Genomic DNA, 17,498 nt, shown 5'->3' on the forward strand with positions numbered 1-17,498 from the left:
CGTAAGCCGGTATTGGAGGGATCGCCTGCTGAGGATGGGGCCTTCTTCCACTGCCTAAACTAGCCATACAAGTTTGGAGAACAGATAAACAGACCGATAAATGCGTACACTGATCTGACCTTACCCTCTGGCAAAACCCACAGTTCCTGCACTTGTGGAATCTCTGCTTGCTGAATTCAGGATATTCCGCAATGTGAACATACCCTTAGACTTCATAGGGTGGAATGCTCAGCTTTGGATGCCTGCCATCACTGTTATGCCCCAAGGGCTGATTTTTGGCATCTTATCTGGGCATGCATATCTATTGTTTCCTTTTGGACTGATGTACTGCAATTACTGGTTACCATAGTTAATTCTTCACCCCCTTTGGAATCATTTATCTGCCTGTTTGGAGTCTTGGATGAGGAGGTATGGCCCCATCATACTCAAACTCTTCTTAAGGAGGTGCTGTTTCTCACCAGAAAGGTGATTTGCCCTCAGAGAGATGGACCCAAGATCTCCGTCTTAGTTAATTCTGTTGTTTTGCATGTAGTGTACAAGCACAGAAATTGCCCTACTAAATTTGACTGTATGTGGGGCCCCTGGTTTTATTTCTCCCCACACACACACACACACACACACACACACACACACACACACACACCCCCACCACACTGACGCAGGTAGGCCACGCCTGTCTGTTCCTTGACTGTACTTCATATTGCCTAATGGGGTACCTTGCTCAACTGTGGTGTCCTCTGGCCCTTTTGCGATACTGACTGACATCTTCTGAGCTAGTGAAAATAGCAATTTAAAAAATACTTTTACTGTAGGTAAACCAAATTTTTTATGTTTAATTGTACACTGTCAGATCCAAAAACTGATGAAAATTACTGATGAAAATTAATGACCTTTCTGTAATAGTTGTTTAAAATTTTATGAATATTTAATAAAGAAAATGACTCCTGAAAATGTTACCACTAGGGGTCCCCAGTATCACCAGGCTTGTCCATGAGTCATGGACAAGAGGTGACTGATGAATAAGGCTGGAGGAGCAGACACACCAATTAACTCCAACCACCACAAGGGAGGGACAAACCCCCATCTCCTGAGAGGATTTCTTACACTGAACTAATGAAGATGTACTTCTATAATATTGGGGATAATGGCATAAAAAAATATACATGGTCAGAATTTACTTAAAGGGGTATTCCAGGCAAAAACTTTTTTTTTATATATCAACTGGCTCCGGAAAGTTTAACAGATTTGTAAATTACTTCTATTAAAAAATCTTAATCCTTCCAATAGTTATTAGCTTCTGAAGTTGAGTTGCTGTTTTCTGTCTAACTGTTTTCTGATGACTCGCGTCCCGGGAGCTGTCCAGCTCCTATGGGGATATTCTCCCATCATGCAAGGGATATTCTCCTATCATGCACAGCTCCCGTGACGTGACATCATCATTGAGCAGTTAGACAGAAAACTTCAGAAGCTAATAACTATTAGAAGGATTAAGATTTTTTTAATAGAAGTAATTTACAAAGCTGTTTAACTTTCCAGAGCCAGTTGATATATAAAAAAAAAAAGTTTTTGCCTGGAATACCCCTTTAATTTTTTATATTTTTTTTGTGGTATCTCGCAGGTAAGCTCTAACCCTTTAATGACGCAGGACGTATATTTACGTCCTGCGCCGGCTCCCGCGATATGAAGCGTCGGTCCCGGCGCTCATCAACGGCCGGGACCCACGGCTAATACCACACATCGCTGATCGCGGCGATGTGCGGTATTAACCCTTTAGAAGCGGCGGTCAAAGCTGACCGCCGCTTCGAAAGTGAAAGTATCCCGGCTAGTCAGTCGGGCTGTTCGGGACCGCCGTGGGGAAATCGCGGCGTCCCGAACAGCTTGCAGGACACCGGGAGGGCCCTTACCTGCCTCCTCGGTGTCCGATCGACGAATGACTGCTCCGTGCCTGAGATCCAGGCAGGAGCAGTCAAGCGCCGATAACGCTGATCACAGGCGTGTTATTACACGCCAGTGATCAGCATAGGAGATCAGTGTGTGCAGTGTTATAGGTCCCTATGGGAGCTATAACACTGTAAAAAAAAAAAAAAAAAAGGTGTAAAAATAAAGGTCATTTAACCCCTTCCCTAATAAAAGTTTGAATCACCCCATTTTTCCCATAAAAAAATAAAATAAAAGTGTAAATAAAAATAAACATATGTGGTATCGCTGCGTGCGTAAATGTCCGAACTATAAAAATATATCATTAATTAAACTGCACGGTCAATGGCGTACGCGCAAAAAAATTCCAAAGTCCAAAAAAGCGTATTTTGGTCACTTTTTATACCATTAAAAAATGAATAAAAAGTGATCAAAAAGTCCGATCAAAACAAAAATCGTACTGATAAAAACTTCAGATCACGGAGCAAAAAAATTAGCCCTCATACCGTCCTGTACGTGGAAAAATAAAAAAGTTATAGGGGTCAGAAGAGGACATTTTTAAATGTATACATTTTCCTGCATGTAGTTATGATTTTTTCCAGAAGTACGACAAAATCAAACCTATTTAAGTAGGGTATCATTTTAATTGTATGGACCTACAGAATAAAGGTGTCGTTTTTACCGAAATATGCACTGTCTAGAAACGGAAGCCCCCAAAAGTTACAAAATGGCGTTTTTTCTTTGATTTTGTCGCACAATTATTTTTTTTTCCGTTTTGTCGTGAATTTTTGGGTAAAATGACTGATGTCACTGCAAAGTAGAATTGGTGACGCAAAAAATAAGCCATAATATGGATTTTTAGGTGGAAAATTGAAAGGGTTATGATTTTTAAAAGGTAAGGAGGAAAAAACGAGTCCTTAAGGGGTTAAAGTAGTAAAAAATGACAAACTATACAAATGTGTTAGTTGTAATAGGAGCTGTCTAAAGACTACAGATATGTCAATTTTATTGTGCAAAAAATGTTTGTTCTTTATACTAACATGAAGGATGTCATTACAAAGTACAATTGGTCCTGCAAACCCCCAAATTTAAAATTTCCTGTTAAGGTTCATGGATGACCGCTTTATTGTACAGATGGGTATGAAGCCTTTATTCCATGATTTTGTTGTAGATCTTTATAGTACTATTAAAATTAATATGTACTATACTTACAATTATTGGGTCAATTAAATCAAATTTCTAGTTGTTAAATTACTTATCACTGGACATCATCTTTATCCCTATCTGCAGGATCACATCGTGATCATGTCTAATCATGGTAGGTCAGACCGCTGGGATCCCTGCGATCTCCCCTACGGGGCACCGGCTATGCGCTGCTAGAGCGTTTTATACAACGGCGTTGCTGTTTCTCTGTCTCTCCCGTAGAGAAGAATTAGAGGGGGCGTGTTTGTACCAGCTAACCTGATGTGTGCAAAATGTCTAAACTATCAGAAGACATTGGTACTTGATAGAAGGCAATTCCAAGTTAAAGGAAGTAGCTGTACGTAAATCTCTAATTTCATATTGTTGTAACCTCGGAGATGTTTAGAAAATGAAATTTGTTGGAACAACCCCAGAAGGCACCTTGATGTGTAAGGATTGTTACTGTAAATATATCGGGAATGTATCTGAAAATAGGAAAAATTGATCATTCAGTTTATTAATGAAGACTAAATACTTGGTATACAGTGATCCCTCAAAATACAATGGTCTTTTCTGGACCATTGTAACTCAAAACCATACTCCACATACAATGCTACAGACAGTCCAGATCTGCTAAACCTGTCAATGGCTGGAAGGGCTGACCAATTAGGATGGGCATTCACTGGTAAAACACCTGTATAACTGAAGAGTATGCACTGAATACCTGTCTGGTAGCTCCGCCTACAGTACAGGGAGGTATTACATGTTCTGTACTACTCTTTACCTGTGCCTCAGTTAGCTGTGGCGGCTGAGCGACTCCAATTCACTTTTTTTTAGGACAATGCGTGTACTGTACAGGTCCTTGAAGAAGTTCCTGTCCTCTACATAGACATTGTATTCTCCCAGCAGCTCTTTCATACTTTTATGTGAAAGGACTTGCTTTATCTATATTAATCTACTTATTTTTGTTTAATACTCACTTTTTCCGATTTTTGGATGACATTTTGTGGCATTCTCTCTCTGTAAGATTTATAGAGCATTGCAGATCTATAAAAACTGAGGTAGGTGCTCAAAGATTAGAGGTTATATGGCAAGGGTGGATATTTGTTGGACTCGGTTTAAAATGTTCTAGTCTGTATAGTGACACTTAACCACTATTCTAATTTTGGAAAAGTCTCACCATGATACACTTTGTGACTGCTGTGTCTGACAGGAGGCTATGTATAGATGCTTACAGCCAGCTAGTTGCCACTCCTTAACCCTTAGTATCCAGGCAAACTGGATTTATTTTTTTAATTTCTTAACCCCTTAAGGCAGTGGTTCTTAACCTTGTTGGAGGTACTGAACCCCACCAGTTTCATATGCGCATTCAACGAACCCCTCTTAATTGGAAAAATAAAATTATTTTTTTCAAATTCAAAACATAGGAGGTATATGTAAGTATATGTTTATACATAGGTGCACAAAATGAACAAAACCATTAAGAACAAAGAACAAAACCATGAAAACATGATTTTCACACAAAAACATTAATGAATATTTACTGCAAATCAGTGTGACTTCTGCTGTTGTCTTTCAGAGACCAGTTCAGAAATGTTCGTCCACATTAGGCAGGCAGTGTTCGCCCACATTAGGCAGGCAGTGTCTTCCCCCCCCCCCCCCCACATTAGGCAGGCAGTGTCTCCCCCCCCCCCCCACACACACACACACATTAGGCAGGCAGTGTTCTCCCCCCCCCCCACACACACATTAGGCAGGCAGTGCCCCCCCCCCCCACATTAGGCAGGCAGTGTCCCCCCCCCCCCCACACACACACATTAGGCAGGCAGTGTCCCCCCCCCCCCCCCCCCCACACACACACACACACACACACACACACACACACACACACACACATTAGGCAGGCAGTGTCCCCCCCCCCACACACACACACACATTAGGCAGGCAGTGTTGCCCCCCCCCACACACACACTAGGCAGGCAGTGTTGCCCCCCCCCCACACACATTAGGCAGGCAGTGTTGCCCCCCCCCCCCACACACACATTAGGCAGGCAGTGTTGCCCCCCCCCACACACATTAGGCAGGCAGTGTTGCCCCCCCACACACATTAGGCAGGCAGTGTCATCCCCCCCCCCCCCACATTAGGCAGGCAGTATGTTCCCCCACATTAGGTGCAATATAGTCCGCACCATTAGGCTGGCAGTATGTTCCCCCACATTAGGTACAATATAGTCCCCCACATTAGGCTGGCAGTATGTTCCCCCACATTAGGTACAATATAGTCCCCCACATTAGACTGGCAATATGTTCCCCCACATTAGGTGCAATATAGTCCACCACATTAGGCTGGCAGTATGTTTCCCCACATTAGGTGCAATATAGTCCCCCCACATTAGGCCAGCAGTATGTTCCCCCACATTAGGGGCAATATAGTCCCCCACATTAGGCTGGCAGTATGTTCCCCCACATTACGTTGGCAGTATAGTTCCCCTCACATTAGGTGCAGTATGTTTCCCCACAGACATACAGCCTCCAGCCATACAGTATGGCTGGAGGCTGTATGCCTGTGTACTTCCCCACTTCAGTGTTCCGACCACCACTCCTCGGGTCCGGCCATAGCAGGACCGGAGGATCACTGGTCGGAACACTGAAGCTGACTCGCCGCTGTAAACACTTACCAACTGCCAGCGCGCGTCCTTCTTGCTTCTTCTCCACTCCTCCATGCTACGTTGCCATGGGCGCACGCATGGGACGTGAGTGACGTCTCTGCGTGCGCTAGCTCCCGGCGGTCCTCACCTTTTTAAAGTTAACGCGGGGCCGCAGGGACTTAACAGAGGCGTCCCTGTATTCTGAAAGCATCTTTTAGAACACAGGGATGTGCTGAGGCAAAAACACCTGGCGGGCCTCCCCCGTCGAACCCCTGAGACTAACTCACCGAACCCCTGGGGTTCAATCGAACCCAGATTAAGAACCACTGCCTTAAGCACTCAGGGTTTTTCAGTTTTTTGCACTTTCGTTTCTTCCTCCTCACTTTTTAAAAATCTTAAAACTTTCAGTTTTCCACCTATAGACCCATACTAGGGCTTGTTTTATGCACTACCAATTTGACTTTGTAACTCCTTAATGACAATGGACATAAATGTAAGTCATGGTGCCATGATCACGCGGATGTCTGCCATTAACCCCACCAGATGCCATGATCAATACAGATCACGGCATCTGCGGCAGTGTGGTACTTTAAATGGATGATCGGATCGCCCGCAGTGCTGCCATGGGGATCCGATCATCCAGCATGGCAGCCGGAGGTCCCCTCACCTGTCTCCTGGGGTCTTCTGCTCTGGTCTGAGATTGAGCAGACCAGAGCAGAAGATCACTGATAATGCTGATCAGTGCTCTGCTCTATGCATAGCACTGTACAGTATGGGGACTATTAAAGTACAAAAATGTGAAAAATCCCCTCCCCGTCCGTTTATCCTATTTTTACCCCCCAAAAAAGCATTAAAAAAATGTATACACCTATTTGGTATCGCCACGTGCGTAAAAGTCTGAACTATTAAAAAATATATTGTTAATAATCCCATGCGGTGAACACCGTAAATGTAAAAAAAAAAAAAAAAAATGTCTAAAATTGCTGCTTTTTTGTCACAATTTATTAAAAAAAAAATTTATAAAAAGTAAAACCGAAGCAAAAATGGTACTGATAAAAACTACAGATCATGGCACAAAAAATGAGCCCTCATACTGCCCCATATACGGAAAAATTAGAAAGTTATAGGTGGTCATAATAAGGCAATTTAAAACATACTAATTTTGTGAAAATGTTTTGAGATTTTTTTTTTTTAAGTGGTACAATTATAGAAAAGCATAGAACATGGGTATCATTTTAATTGTATTGACCCTTAGAATAAAGAAAATATTTTTTACCAGTCATTTTTACCAGAAAGTGTACAGCGTGAAAACAAAACCTTCCAAAATTTGCTAAATTGCGGTTTTCTTTTCAATTTTCCCACATAAATATTTGTTTGGTTGCACCGTACATTTTATGGTAAAATAAGTGATGTAATTACAAAGTACAATTGGTGATGCAAGAAACAAGCCCTCATATGGGTCTGTGGATGGAAATATAAGAGTTATGATTTTTAGAAGGAGAGGAAGAAAGAAACGAAAATCAAAAAAAAAATTGGGCTGGCCCTTAAGGGGGTAATGACATCAGTATTTGTGGGACAAAATTGAAAAAAGCCATTTTGTAACTTTTTGGGGGCTTCTGTTTCTACGCAGTGCACTTTTCAGTAAAAACACCTTATATTCTGTAGGTCCATACGTTTAAAATGATACCCATGTTATATGCTTTTCTATAATTGTACCACTTAAAAAAAAAAAAATTAGTATGTTTTGAAATCGGACGAGGAGAAAGGTAGGGACCCTCCTCGTGTCCTTTCAGCTGATTGGCACACCGCGGTTTTACTGCAGTGATCCCGATCAGCCAGGCTGAGCTGTCGGGAAGCATTTTCTTTCATTTTAGATGCGGCGATCAACTGATCGCCGTGTCTAAAAGGTTAATATCGGACATCACCACGATCGGTTGATAGCCGCCGGAACCGACCTGCTATGAAGCAAGGTCAGCTCCTGACCCCGCGTCATAGCGTGGGAGCAGGCGCAGGACGTACAGGTATGCCCTGCGTCCTTAACCTCTTAAGGACTCAGGGCGTTCCTGTACGCCCTGAGCCCGGTCCCGGTGTGAAAAACGGGGTCAAGCCGTGACCCCGCATCACATTGGGTCGGTCCTGGCTGCTAACGATAGCCGGGAACCTGGGCTAACAGCGTGCAGCACCGATCGTTGTGCCACGCGCTGTTAACCCTTCAGACGCGGCGATCAAAGTTGATCGCCGCATCTGAAAACTAAAGTAAACGCTTCCCGCAGCTCAGTCGGGCTGATCGGGACATCGGGATAAAATCACGATGTTCCGATCAACTGGGACGCAGGCGGAGGTCTCCTTACCTGACTCAGCGGCATCCGATCGGGGTTAAATTGCTCCAAGCCTGAGCTACAGGCTTGAGCAATCGAGCCCCTATCTCGCTGATCCGTACAAAGCTATGGCTTTGCAGGGATCAGCATAAGAGATCAGTGTGTGCAGTGCTATAGCTCCTTATGGGAGCTATAGCACAGTGGAAAAAAAAAAGTTAACAAAGGTCATTTAACCCCTTCCCTAATAAAAGTTTCAATCGCCCCCCTTTTCCCATAAAAAAAAACTGTAAATAAAAATTAACATATGTGGTATCGCCGCGTGCGTAAATGTCCGAACTAAAAAAATCTATCATTAATTAAACCACACGGTCAATGGCGTATGCGCAAAAAAATTCAAAAGTCCAAAATAGTGTATTTTTGGTCACTTTTTATATCATAAAAAAATGAATAAAAAGCGATCAAAAAGTCCGATCAACACACAAATGGTACCGATAAAAACTTCAGAACACGGCGCAAAAAATGAGCCCTCATACCGGCCCATACGCGGAAAATTAAAAGTTACAGTTAGAGATGAGCGAACTTACAGTAAATTCGATTCGTCACGAACTTCTCGGCTCGGCAGTTGATTTCTTTTCCTGCATAAATTAGTTCAGCTTCCCGGTGCTCCGGTGGGCTGGAAAAGGTGAATACAGTCCTAGGAGACTCTTTCCTAGGAATGTATCCACCTTTTCCAGCCCACCGGAGCACCTGAAGGCTGAACTCATTTATGCAGGAAAAGGCATCAACTGCCGAGCCGAGAAGTTCGTGACGAATCGAATTTACTGTAAGTTCGCTCATCTCTAGTTACAGTGGTCAGAAGATGACAATTTTAAATGTATAAATTTTCCTGCATGTAGTTATGATTTTTTTCAGGAGCACGACAAAATCAAACCTATATAAGTAGGGTATCATTTTAACAGTATGGACCTACAGAATAAAGATAAGGTGTCATTTTGACCAAAAAATGCACTGCGTAGAAACGGAAGCCCCCAAAAGTTACAAAATGAAATTTTTTTTTTCTTCGATTCTGTCGCACAATGATTTTTTTATTTTTTTCCGTTTCCGGATTTTTTGGTAAAATGACTCACTGCAAAGTAGAATTGGTGGCGCAAACAATAAGCCATAATATGGATTTTTAGATGCAAAATTTTAAGCGTTATGATTTTTAGAAAGTGATGAGGAAAAAAAGGAAAATGCAAAAACGGAAAAACGCTGAGTCCTTAAGGGGTTAATAGTGATGAGCAGCATTGCCCATAATCGAATTCGCGATAGTTCGCGAATATATTGACAAATATTCGTCCTATATTCGCGAATTTCGCATATTCGCATATGCGAAAATTCGCATAATCGCGTATTCAAGGAAGAAAATAGTGAGGGGGTGGGCAACTTTACTATTGGTTGCTAGGGATGTAGTTGATAACCTCTGACAAGTGTATTTGCATCAATCTAATTGGCCCACAAGTGAAAAGAAGGAATATGCAAATATTCACATATAGACACCTACATAAGAGACTATACCTCAAAGAGGTAAGTAATGTGCATGATAGAAGCACCACCAAAAATACAGAAAAAATTATGCACAAATAAACAGCAAATAGAAGAAAGTTTACAAAATCTTTATTAAAGTGTATCATTGATTAAAAAACAATAGTACGTATACATAATAAAAACAAGGCACCGAAAAAGACTACAGATGGGTAGATGGGGACTGGAACGAAGTATAGAGAGGTAATAAATATAAGTATGAGGTCAGAGGGCAATAAGAGTAGATATCAAAAGTAAAGTCGCACCAAAATACTGCTGAACGCAAGCACGAGGCAAGGAGGGAATAAACAAAGGGACCAGACCCAAGGACCAGAGGGAACAAGTATGCCAGACCTTACCTACCAACCACATATGCGAATATACGCGTTTGCGGGAGAAAAACGAATCTTCGCAATTTTGAATAAATATATACGCGAATTTGCGATATTTGCAATAAAAATTGGAAATGCGAATATTCGCGCCCAACACTAGTCCTTTACAGGTTAAGCCCATTTTACAGTGACAGAGCTTGTGATGACTATTTCATGAGCAATAGTTTTCACTGTACCATTTTGGGGGCACATTTGACTTTTTATTTTTTCTTTGTTTGGAAGTGGGATTATGTAAAAAACTAAATGCCAGGAATACATTGTTTTTTTTTTATTAGAGTAAGTTTTTTTTCTTTTCCTCCTAATAAAGTAGACAGTCAAACACTTGCTATGGTAGACCTGTGCCAGGCTTATTCCACAGTGCTGTATAAAGGCACATGCAGCAGAATAAAGCCTCTCATGACTGCTGTAAAGATGTATTGGTAGTGGTTTTGTTTCATGCTGTCCAACCCACAGGCAGCATGAAACAGACACAGGCAGTGGGATGCAGGAACACTATGAAATACACTAGAATTTTCCCAAGAAAATCCTAGCATCCCACTGCTTGTACTTTGTAATTTGTTTTCACAATCCAAGAATCGTAACTTTTAACTTACTCCCTGTGACATCTTGGCGACTGTAAAAAGCCTTATTGGCTGGCAGTTGAAAAGATGTTAATAAGCAGATTATTTTTATGGTTGCTGGTTTTGCAGTGGGGTTTCTGCAGTGATTACAGGTTAGTGATTACAAGTAGTTGAGGAGCCAACCTGGAAGGAAGCAATTTTAGATATTCTATTTAGTATTAATAAATGGAGATGTTATTGGATAATCCAGTAGATGAAATCTTGGGATTTGGTGATCACCAGTCAGTGATATATCAATGAGTCACTCCACACAAAAACAAACCTGTACATGTAATAAAATGCCCTTTCATAAGATAGTATAGTTAGATGACAGATTTTCCTTAAACCCTTCCTGACAGTAGATATACATGTATGTCAAGCTTACTCAATACACACTGGGGGAGATTTATCAAAACCTGTCCAGAGGAAAAGTTGCTGAGTTGCCATGGCAACCAATCAGATTACTTCCTTCATTTTTCAGAGACCTTTTCAAAAAGGACAGAAGCGCTCTGATAGGTTGCTTATGGGCAACTCGGCAACTTTTCCTCCTGGACAGATTTTGATAAAGCTCCCCCTATATCTTTAGATTACAGTATGATACTACAGATTCTGTACTACAAGGTTTAACTGCTTTTTTAGACACCAGATGAGGGCAGCTCAAGTAAAAAAATGTAAAGGGGTACTCCATTCTATGGGACCACTAGAAACCAGGGAATAGGGACATTTAATGTTTAAATGCAGTGATCTGTATAGATCATGGTATTTAACCAGTTAAATGATTGACATCGAAGCGATCGCCGATGTGCATCATTACCGGCAGATGTCAGCTGCTGATAGCAGCATACATCTCCCAGTCATGACGGGGACCCGACCTGCATGCCGCTGTCATGTCCACCCACCCGACCCATGACGTACATGTATGTTATAGGTCAGGAAGGGGTTGCAGCTCTAAAAAAATATATAAATATAAATATATATATATATATATATATATATATATATATATATGTGTATATGTATATATATATATATATATATATATATGTATATATATATGTATATATATATATATATATATATATATATATATATATAAATAAATAAATAATGTTTTCCATAGTTATGGTCTCAAGTTACAATGGTTTCCCTGCAGGCTGTAGAAGAGAAACTAAGCAAACATTTTTGCACAAAAGTACAAAGTAACAGGTTTTCTTAGAGTTGTGTTCTTAAAGGGTGTTAATCATTTGCTACTTTAGCATTTTTCCTATTTGTTGTGATAGCTGACATTTTATTTTCAGTGCACCAAGACTAAACCTCTCTTTGTATGTCTGTATTCACACAGTATTTTATGGCACAATTGTGATGAGTTGTGTGTGATAAGTTGTCTTAAGTTTAGGGTTTAAATCTGTCAAACAACTAGTCAAAAAAAATATTTATTTTATAATTTTTTTTAATCTTTATATTTTTCTTTATATTTTCCTTTATAGCCCTCACTTGCTATTCTTTGTTGTTCATGCGGTTTGCTTACAAAGTGCAGCCCAGAAACTGGCTACTGTTTGCATGCCATTTAACCAACGAAGGTGCACAGCTTGTTCAAGGAACTCGACTGATCAAGTACAAGTAAGTAATGTTTTTGCTAGAAAAGCTATGTCAGGTATACCAAAGTGTGACGTGTTTTTGTGGCATTTAATGACTGGGACACATTTTTCAAATGTGATGTCTCTTTCTCTGTGTATATTCTGTGATTTTCTTCTGTGGGTTAGTAAGATTGTGATGATACTCATATGAATTAGGTGTTTTTTTTTTTTGTTTTTTTTTTCTTTTCCTTTTTACAAAAAAACCCTTTTTCCTTTTTTTTGAAGCAAAGATAATTATCCAGCTCACCCTCTGTTGCTGCGCTCTGACTGGACCGGGGATAGTCCTTATAACATGCAGAAGAAAGGAGATGTCCAGCACCAAATTCGTGCAAAGGAACTTCTTTATTGTGTTGCCATGAGAAACGACAAGGACTCAGACAGGGACGCGTTTCGTAGTCATACATATGTTACAAAGATTAAAATCGTTTTATATATGCTGTGGGGAAGGGGCATGGACAGAACAAGTCTGGCCAGCACAGCTTACCCACCTGCACATATAATTACAAATGTTAAAACCAATGAGAATTCTGGATACACATATCCAATTGACATAAGAAACAGGGATCCCCAGCAATAAGAGAAAAGAGGGAAAAAGTGGTTATAACATTGGACACTGTCAATGATTTCTCAGTAATAATAAGAATAATTAATATATTATAAAGTATAAAAAACAACAAGTATTTCACAAATACGGAATACATCTGAGAAAAGAGTGACAGTGGCCAAGATGTTAGAGCCAGAAGACTAGTGACCATTTATACACCAGTAATTTCTAATTTTTGTCTGGAAAAATCTTTGAAAAAATATCAGAAATAGTAATACAACCTGTTCGTAGTTAATGCGCATAATTATTAATAATGCAAAATGGTTTCTAACCTCCTATTCAGACTGCACGGTGTTCTTGTATTTAACGTGAGTAAACAAAATATTTCTCTAATATTTTCTCTCAGATCACCACCTCTCAGTGGCTTTTCAACTCTCTCAATACCTTGTAAGAAGAGACTTGAGGTGTTACCCCCATGAGCTTAAGCGCAATGTCTAGTTACCATGGATACGTGTCGTGCCTGAAAATGCGCTATATCTGATAGGTGCTTCCACACTCTAATTTTTAGTGGGTTTACAGTATAGCCCACGTATTGGATGTTACAGGCACGACACGTAAACAGGTATATTACATCGGCAGTCTTACAATTTATGTATTGTTTGATGTTAAATGTTTTATGGTTATTGGAAGAAGTGAAGGATGTAGAATTTAGCATGTAATTACAGTAGATGCATTTCTTGGAGCTGCACTTATATGTACCTGGACAATTTAGCCAGGTGGGTTTTTGTTTCAGAGTCCACAAATAAACTAGGGAACAGTTGTGGATCCAAAGTGGGTGCTCTTCTAGAGACGCATCTATAACCAGACTTTAGGGCTTTCCGAAACTCAGGATCAGTATAAATAATAGGCATATATTTGCCAATAATCTGTTTGACTGCCCCAAAGTCTGTGCTGTATTGCGTAGAAAATACTACTGGAGAGGTTGTTTTGCTATTTGATTGCCCCAAAGTCTGTGCTGTATTGCGTAGAAAATACTACTGGAGAGGTTGTTTTGCTATTTGATTGCCCCAAAGTCTGTGCTGTATTGCTTAGAAAATACTACTGGAGAGGTTGTTTTGCTATTTTGTGTGTTTAGGTTACTCTCCTTTTTAGACTTGGATGTAATTAACTCTGAGCAAATTCTATTAGAAGCAATAGTTTTTGCTCTGGAAATAGTCCATTTTGGGTAACCGCGTTGTTTCAGGCGGTTGCCTATGGCAACGAGCTCATCAGCAAAGTCCCGATCTTGGGAACAATTTCGGCAAGCTCTTACCATTTCTTCTACAGGTAAGTTTTCTATCACATGAGCAGGGTGGCACGAACCGGCATATTAGACCGGGAAATATTTTGGATACTCACGTTAAATACAAGAACACCGTGCAGTCTGAATAGGTGGTTAGACACCATTTTGCATTATTAATTATTCGCATTAACTACGAACAGGTTGTATCACTATTTCAGATATTTTTTTCAAAGATTTTTCCAGACAAAAATTAGAAATGACTGGTGTATAAATGGTCACTAGTCTTCTGGCTCTAACATCTTGGCCACTGTCACTCTTTTCTCAGATGTATTTCGTATTTGTGAAATACTTGTTGTTTTTTATACTTTATAATATATTTATTATTATTATTACTGAGAAATCATTGACAGTGTCCAATGTTATAAACACTTTTTCCCTCTTTTCTCTTATTGCTGGGGAACCCTGTTTCTTACGTCAATTGGATATGTGTATCCTGAATTCTCATTGGTTTTAACATTTGTCATTATATGTTCAAGTGGGTAAGCTGTGCTGGCCGGACTTGTTCCGTTCATGCCCCTTCCCCACAGCATATATAAAATGATTTTAATCTATGTAACATATGTATGACTAAGGCCCTGCGGGCTGAAACGTGTCACTGTATCATAGTCCTTGTCGTTTCTCATGTCAACACAATAAAGAAGTTCCTTTGCACGAATTTGGCGCTGGCCCTTTTTTGTTAACATGTTTGGACAGCCATAAAAAAAAAATTTCTTCATCCAACCACTTTGTGTGAAGGCCCTTCTTTTTTTTTTTTATTTTTTTTTTTTGTGAACAGTACATTTAATTGATACAATTTTTGTGATACATGCTACATTCTGGTCATTTTTATTCTGCTCTATTGGAGACAAGGTGTTCAAAATTAGCAAGGTTTCCCAAATTAGCATTGTTGCTGCCAAAACAGACAAAAAAAATCACTGAAAAAATGGGACAAAAATCGCTCAACAAAGATCACAGTAAAGAAGCAGCACTTGGGTACAAGGGTGGGTCAGAAACCTCTTCTCTCTAAGATGCCGGTCAGCCCTGATGCTATATAGGGGAGATCACATAGGTGCAAAATACTGATGAACAACCACTAACAACTACTATTTATGACGGAGGTAGCTGCTTAGTATTCAAGTTGCACACAGATAAAGCATATACAGGGTGCTAGTTACATGAAAGCATGTAGTGCACCCTGTATATGCTTTATCTATGTGCAACTAGAATAATAAGCAGCAACCTCCCTCATAATTAGTAGGCATGTGAGTAGTTGTTCATCAGTATTTTGCACCTGTGCGATCCCCTGTATAGCATTGTAACTGACCTGCATCCTAGTGGAAACAGGTGTCTAACCTGCCCTTGTACCAGTAAGTGTGGCCTCTTAGTGCCATGGCAACCACCAGGAACCCACAATTAGGGGACTGTAATATATTAAATCTATAACAAGACATACTATACTTACATGCATCTGTATATGGAACTTCTCTGCTTCACTTATCTTTAGCTATCTAATTCAGTGATTGCAAAGTTACTCTGCTTTTTATGTACATTATCTCTCTATTTTGACAAGAAAAAAAGCAACACTGTATTGATAAACCCCTTAAGGACCAGGCCAATTTTATATTTGCATTTTCGTTTTTTCCTCCTCACCTTATGAGGGCTTGTTTTTTGCGTCACCAATTTTACTTTGTAATAACATCACTTATTTTACCATAAAATGTACGGCGCAACAAAAAAAATATTTATGTGGGAAAATTGAAAAGAAAACCACAATTAAGAACATTTTTGAAGGTTTTGTTTTCACACTTTACGATAAAAATGACATGTTTTCTTCTGTCGGTCAATACAATTCAAATTTTAACCATTCTTTTTTATAATTGTACTGCTTAAAAAAAAATCTCAAACTATTAACCAAATTAGTATTGCCCTATTTTGACCACCTATAACCTTTAAATTTTTCCGTATACATGGCTGTATGAGGGCTCATTTTTTTTGCACCGTGATCTGTAGTTTTTAATGGTACCACTTTTGCTCAGGTTTTTACTTTTTTTTTATAGATTTTTTTTTTATTAGTTTTTTGGGGAATAAAATGTGACAAAAAAGCAGCAATTTTGGACTTATTTTTTTACGTTTACGCCGTTCACGGTAAGGCATAATGAACAATATATTTTGATAGATCAGACTCTTATGCACGCGGCTATACCAAATGTTTTTTTTTTTTTTTTACGCTTTTTTGGGGAATAATGCATGATTATAATTTTTATTGGGGGAGGGGGTTCACATATTTTAACTTTATTTTTTTTTATACACTTTAACCTATTGGGGACGAAGGGCGTACTCTAACAATGATCGTGGCTAATAGCTATTAACCCTTTAGACGCGGCGGTTCAAAGTTGATCGCCGCGTCTTAAAGTGAAACTACACTGCTGCCGATTAGCTCAGGTCTGTTTCGGACCGCTGCGTCCCAAACAGCTGTGGGACATGAGGAGGGTTCCCCTACCTGCCTCTTGGTGTCTGATCACTGAATGACTGCTCAGTGCCTGAGATCCAGGCATGAGCAGTCAAGCGGCAGAATCATGATCAATGGTGTCCTATGAGAAAACCAGTGATCAATGTAAAAGATCAGTGTGTGCAGTGTTATAGCCCCCCATGGGAGCTATAACATTGCAAAAAAAAGTTGAAAAGAAAGTTAAAAGTTCATTTAACCCCTTCTCTAATAAGTTTGAATTAGCCTTCTTTTCCCATTTAAAAAAAAAAAAGTGTAAATAGAAATAAACATGTGGTATAGCTGCGTGCAGAAATGTCCGAATTATAAAAATATATTGTTAATTAAACCGCACAGTCAATGGCGTACGCACAAAAAAAATCCAAAGTCCAAAATAGTGTATTTTTGGTCACTTTTTATATCATGAAAAAATGAATAAAAAGCGATCAAAATGTCCTATCAATGCAAAAATGGTACCGTTAAAAACTTCAGATCACGGCCCAAAAAATTAGCCCTGATACCGCCCCGCACGCGGAAAAATATAAAAAAGTTATAGAGGTCAGAAGATGACAATTTTAAACTTATACATTTTCCTGCATGTAGTCATGATTTTTTCCAGAAGTACAACAAAATCAAACCTATATAAGTAGGGTATCATTTTAATCGTATGGACCTACAGAATAAAGATAAGGTGTCATTTTTACCGAAAAATGTACTGCGTAGAAACGGAAGCCCCCAAAAATTACAAAATGGTGTTTTTTTTTTTTCTTCAATTTTGTCGCACAATGATTTTTTTTTTTTTTTTTGTTTCGCAGTAGATTTTGGGGTAAAATGACTGTCATTACAAAGTAGAATTGGTGGCGCAAAAAATAAGCCATCAAATGGATTTTTA

The 17,498-nt window shown here is 39.6% G+C and overlaps 1 protein-coding gene across 1 annotated transcript in view; it reads left to right on the forward strand.

Annotated features, from left to right (window-relative positions):
* The window catches only part of MPC1 (mitochondrial pyruvate carrier 1), a 109,745-nt gene that overhangs the window by 79,890 nt on the left and 12,357 nt on the right, over positions 1-17,498 (forward strand). Inside the window, exon 4 of the mRNA XM_056566856.1 lies at positions 12,107-12,239. Coding sequence (XP_056422831.1) covers positions 12,107-12,239 — 133 coding nt within the window. The remainder of the gene's footprint in view (positions 1-12,106; positions 12,240-17,498) is intronic.

Source organism: Hyla sarda, chromosome 3 (assembly GCF_029499605.1).
Source record: "Hyla sarda isolate aHylSar1 chromosome 3, aHylSar1.hap1, whole genome shotgun sequence".
Lineage (NCBI taxonomy): Eukaryota > Metazoa > Chordata > Amphibia > Anura > Hylidae > Hyla > Hyla sarda.